This window comes from Pygoscelis adeliae, unplaced genomic scaffold (genome assembly GCF_000699105.1).
Source record: "Pygoscelis adeliae isolate BGI_AS28 unplaced genomic scaffold, ASM69910v1 Scaffold233, whole genome shotgun sequence".
Classification (NCBI taxonomy): Eukaryota; Metazoa; Chordata; class Aves; order Sphenisciformes; family Spheniscidae; genus Pygoscelis; species Pygoscelis adeliae.
The window spans coordinates 1,246,060-1,251,359 of record NW_008824421.1 but is presented as its reverse complement, the minus strand read 5'-3'; the positions used below and the strand labels follow the sequence as shown (position 1 = coordinate 1,251,359).

Genomic DNA, 5,300 nt, shown 5'->3' with positions numbered 1-5,300 from the left:
CTCGCCCGCGGCGGGGGCGGGGAGGGAGGCCCGGCTGGAGCAGCCCCCGGGCCGCAGGCCTCAGAGCGGGGCCGAGGCCCAGCTTTGGCTGCGGTCTCTCGGGGTGCATTACCCCGAGACTTAAGTGAAGTGCACCTGAGAAACGCGTCGCCGAGAGCGCGTTGCCAGAACGTGTCAAGCCTTCTCTCGCTGTGCTCCGGAAAGCCTCACCCACAGAGTTACTAAATGAGACTCCCTCAGCATCCAGCGCGGTCCAGAAAAATTCCCACCTCGCTCTGCAAGCCAGAGATGCTTCATCGCTGGGAGCATTGTTTAAAAGAACAGTTTCCCCTATTACAAACCACGTATGCCCTGGTCTTGTGCCTGAGAAGGGCAGCTGGCCAGCAATTCTGAGCTAAAATCTCAAGTCTCACCAGGGTTTTCTGTAAGATGCATTTGGGCAAATTACTTCAGACAAAATTTTCAAACTTGCAAATACATTTTGGAAGGCATATAGTATACTTAAAATCAGCTAATAATTCAACAAATAGCTGCAGTGTTGGCTGAGTTCAGTGAAAGCGGGCCTACCTGTCACCTCTGAAAACCACACCACTTGTTTTCGGACCATAAATATGTTATTAAACTTTGGGGGCCCAAGTCTGAGTTTTCTGACTGAAGTTTGAATACAAATTGCCAGTCACATTACAATCAAAATTACCTACTTCCGTATCTATTGCAAGAATTATTTAGTTTATACAGTACTTACAATTGAATAGTATTTTATATCTGTTATTACTCTTATTAAACAAATCAGAGCAGTGGCTCTCACTTTACACACTAAAGAGGTTTCACTCATCTCTGCTCTTCACGGTCGTTCTGTTTTATAGGCCATATAAATAGGATGTGATTGGGAGGGGACTGGCATGAACAAACTCTTAACAAAAATTCTGTGAGTTTTTCCCTCAGAATATTAATTGAGATTCTCAGGCTGGCTCTCTTTTCAGAGGTAATCGCGTGTCCCCCAAATTCAGGAACAAAGGGGAAAAACCAGAACAAGGCCTGGTTTCTTAAAATAGTCAGAGACCCCTTCATCAAGCCCAGTGCCTCTCATCCTCTCTACCTCACCTTGTGATCATAGACAATACAGAAAACAACACCGTATACTTAAATTTGGCCTTCAGCCTTGAAATCTGAAGTTACTATTTTGTGATATGTTAGCTTTTTAGGCCTCCTTTCCACTTAGATGTATTTGTAGTCCACAAATCAAGCACATCTGAACTATTGTCTTTTCAAACTCTGATAACATTTTTTCAATGTGTAATGTATACCTAGATGAATAAAATACTTCTCAGAGAAAGCAATAAACGCCAGGGCTACTGTTACGCACGCCTCCTCGTACCTCTGCGATATGAAATGGGAGCAAATCCCCACCTATGGCCAGGCTATGCTCGATGCAGACAGATGAGGCATCAAGATGGCTTCAAGCAGTTTTACTCCTCCCCGTGCCCCCTTTGGTTCAGTTTTAAGGATTGCTCTGACGTTCCCAACTTCTTTACAGTCCCAGAGGCGTGAATCACTGCAGACAAGTTCTTGACCAAAAAATTCATCACCCGCTCTAGATTTGGGATAAAAGTGGCATGTGTGTCGCACCCTCAAATCCGGAGCAGAGCAGAGTGCTGGTGTGTCTGTGTGGAGCAAAACCTTCTTCGGTGGAGATGCTAGCTTGGGTCCTGGCAACAAAATGCCCACATGTGCGTGGTGCTGGGCCTGATTTACCAAGCTTTTTCCTTGGTGTCTCTCCTTTAATCTCACAGTATCTCCCAGAGGCAAAACATCATGACACCCAGCTTCACAGGCGCGTTACTCAGGTGCCAAGGCTCAAGGAATCGACTGAGATGAGGTATATAAACGTTTCTGTGAAGCAGGTCCCAAGAGTTCTGATGAAAAGTGTATGGAAGGGCTGTACCGAGACAGCATGTTCTGCCCGAGTCCTGTTCCTGGAGTTTGCTACTGGCCGCCTCAGGAGCATGGAGGCTGTAGGAAACATGAGGCCCACAGTGTAAATAAAATGTAGGCTCTTTAATTATGGCCTAAGGGTCTGCCATGGAGGAAGGATTTGAATGCAAGAATTTCAGGTCCCAGAGAACCTGACCACCATACTGTTTATTTCTGTATATGCCCATTAAAGTACTGGGTATCTGTAATTTATTAAATTCTTCGTACTCTTTTTAGTTAACATTCAGTTTTCTCTAAAGGTAGAAGAGGTGGTCATTCAGAGCATCCTCTCTTTACCATATGTTTCCTATGCCCCCTGGTTCCTTGAACTCTTTCTCTCCCCTTTCTCTGTTCTTATGTGTCTCCTTTTTTCCATCTGCTTTTTCCTCCAGCAGCACCCATTTCCTGTGGGTTTCATCACCACCCCCACCCAGCTTCCATCTGTTGAAGAGATCAGCCACGAACTTAACTTGAAATTACACTACCAGTGAAATTACACCAACAATTACAGCGGCATTACTAGGCATTAAAGCGAACACCCCAGTGAAATTAATGGGAGAGGGGGGAATTCATCCCTCTCTCAAAACAGGTTGTCAGCAATCTCAGGTACGTAAAACAGCAGCTTCTCAGGTATATTGAGGCCAGGGTCCTCTCTCAGTAGCCTAGAAAGGCAGAATTGCTTTCCAGCAGCCTAGCTGACACTCTCCGCAGCCTGTGTGTGCCATGAGAGGCAGGGAAATACATCAAATGACTGGCTGCAGCTGCGGGCTACGACTCTGACACCTCTGACAGAGCAATAATGGGAATTGACTGTAATTTCTCTGTCGCAGTGGTCCAGTATAGCTCTACCAACTCAGACTTTTTAACGTGATAATTTCTCTCTCTGGTATGTGATTTAACAGATTTGTCAATGTTTGTGTGCTGTGCTTTTTTATTTTTCCCCCCATGCAGAAATACAGTCTTACAAAAGTCCAGTTTCAGGACTGGCGCAGCAAATTAGAAAAGCAATTTGAGTTACAAGGTTAGATGAGCTGTATATGCCAGCAATTTTCACATTTACTTTATGTGGTATATTTAATACTGTGTAAATTCAATTTATTCTATCGTTTTAATACTACTTTAATGGATCGTGTGGACTGATGTATACAGAGCGCTGTGCAATGGTATAAAACACTATAGCTGCCTCCTCAAGTTTTTCTACGTCATTTCTGTGTAGATTATAGCAATAATTTGAACAACCTAATTAGGAATTAATTGTGGATTTTATAAGTCAATTTCTCAGGTAAGAAGAAAAAAGTTCTCTACTTACAGAGAGTACTAAAACTTAGCTTTTAACTAACAACGGCTACATATAGAAGGAAAATAGCTCATGGCTGATTTTGCATAATGGGTCTTAATTTTTTCAAGCTTTGTCTGTAATAAAGAACCTGCCACCCTGAAGAAGGCCTTTATCTCCAGTTTCAACTTTAAATCATGCAGCCAATGCCATGGGGTAAAACTAAGGTGTAAATCAGTATTTTGCCACCCAGATGTACTTGGAAGGCCCATTCAGCCCTCAGCAAGGAATTCTGTGTGCAAAATTTTAAGGTGCTGAACGAGGCGGCCCTATTTCTGATATCCTGAGAGCATCTATTGATCAAACAACCCAGAATGCTGAGAACTGGGGCGACTGCTCATCCAGCCACCCTCGCCTCACTGGGATGGCAGCAGCGGTTAGGGGAAAGTAGAGGTTTCTTGACTGTATTGGATGGAAGACACTGCCTCTAATACAAACACGGTTGTGGGAATTTTCCTTATGGGTTTGAAAAGCCTTGCCCTGTCCTTTCTGCCTGATCCCTGAAGCAGTCACACCTGGACTGCATAGTGCCTGCGAGCCACTGGGCTGGCACTCCTTCCCGTAGGACAGGGGATTCCTCCCACTGCTTCGGTTTCGCTGTGTCAATGCTGAAGGCGATGCAGGCACATCCAAATCAGCATTTCAGTAACTCTGGTGCGGCTAGCAAGGCAGCTGTAGCAGCGTGGTGCTTAACATGAACCGTCAGGCCCACTCCAGAAGCCATTCAGGTTTGCAGTTAGCAGCTACCGAGCTCTGTTGTGGGGATTACACGGCTCCCCCACTCGAGGCTAGATGCTGTAAAGCTGATTCAGGTGACCTAAAGCTGAGTCTTTAACTATATTGTGACCATTCACTAAAATGAAACAAGACGGGAGAGCCCAGAAAAGTAGATAGGTGCACTCACATAAAACTGAGAGAGGCTGAAGGAAGGTGCGAGATCTAATCATAGTCTCTGGACTAGGATTAAGAGTAGAAAGCCAGTGGGACTCACAATCTTTTCTTTGTTTTTTTTTTAAAGAGATAAACAACTGCTTCCATTTTATGAGGATTTCTGGTGGAACACTGTCCATAAACCTGCAGTATTTTCTGGACTCCTGTGAGGAAAACATAGCTCTAGGTCTTCATCCAACCAGCATATCATTCTGGAAGATGAGAAAGCTGCCTGGGCAGAGGCAGTAGGAAATCCCCTTTCTAAACCATGTTCTTGAAGTACAAGAATAGATGGTCCTCAACACTAATTATGAGCAAGATCTTGCTTTTTCTGTGTTTCATTTTCTAAAATACCTTAATAGGAGGGAAAGCATAAAAACCATATTTGCTCCAAGATAACAGAAATCCCACAATCATCATCTATAGCACAGTCCTGTTTTCCAGGGACTGGAAATAATAACACAACACTTACAAGAGGTAGCATAAAGTCCAGGAAATTGCAGAACGTATTCCGATGTCTTCAGATTCTGCAAAGGCTTCTTTTTCTTTCCTTTTGACGAGCTGTAAGAGAAAGAGAAAGTCTTCAGGAGTCACCTGCGCTTCCACACACGGGCCAGAAGCCTTCGTCCGTGAGAACCGCCACACGATTATTATCGTCACAGCGCTTACAGCTGCACTGCGTGAGTCGCAAGCCGTTTGAATTGCACGCTGCACGTCTGCAGACATGGTAACAAACCTCAGTCTCAAACAGAGACTCTCTTCGGTTTGATGAATACGACCAAGAAAGTACTTGCAAAAGCACAGTGGCTAGGATTTTGCCATTTTCAGTGGTACAACACATAGAAAATACGCTTATTCACCAACCAGACTATGCCATTGTTACGGGTTGGTTTCAATTTTCCCAAAGCCAAGCCCACAAAATATGCGTGAAGGAGGAGTATAACAGAATTAATAAACTTCACAAAATGCATCCGAACAACTGTTTAAGCTTCCCCTCGTGTGGAGACCTAGGAAGACAGTGGTCAAAGAAAAGCTTGGTAATTCTCCATTTTGATGGGAA

At 44.3% G+C, this 5,300-nt stretch overlaps 1 protein-coding gene across 1 annotated transcript in view; it reads right to left on the bottom strand.

Moving 5' to 3' along the window:
• The window catches only part of CALM2 (calmodulin 2 (phosphorylase kinase, delta)), a 19,560-nt gene extending 14,594 nt beyond the window's left edge, over window positions 1-4,966 (bottom strand). Inside the window, exon 1 of the mRNA XM_009320923.1 lies at window positions 4,835-4,966. Within this exon, the coding sequence (XP_009319198.1) occupies window positions 4,835-4,966 (132 nt within the window). The remainder of the gene's footprint in view (window positions 1-4,834) is intronic.
• Window positions 4,967-5,300: the final 334 nt, after the last annotated feature.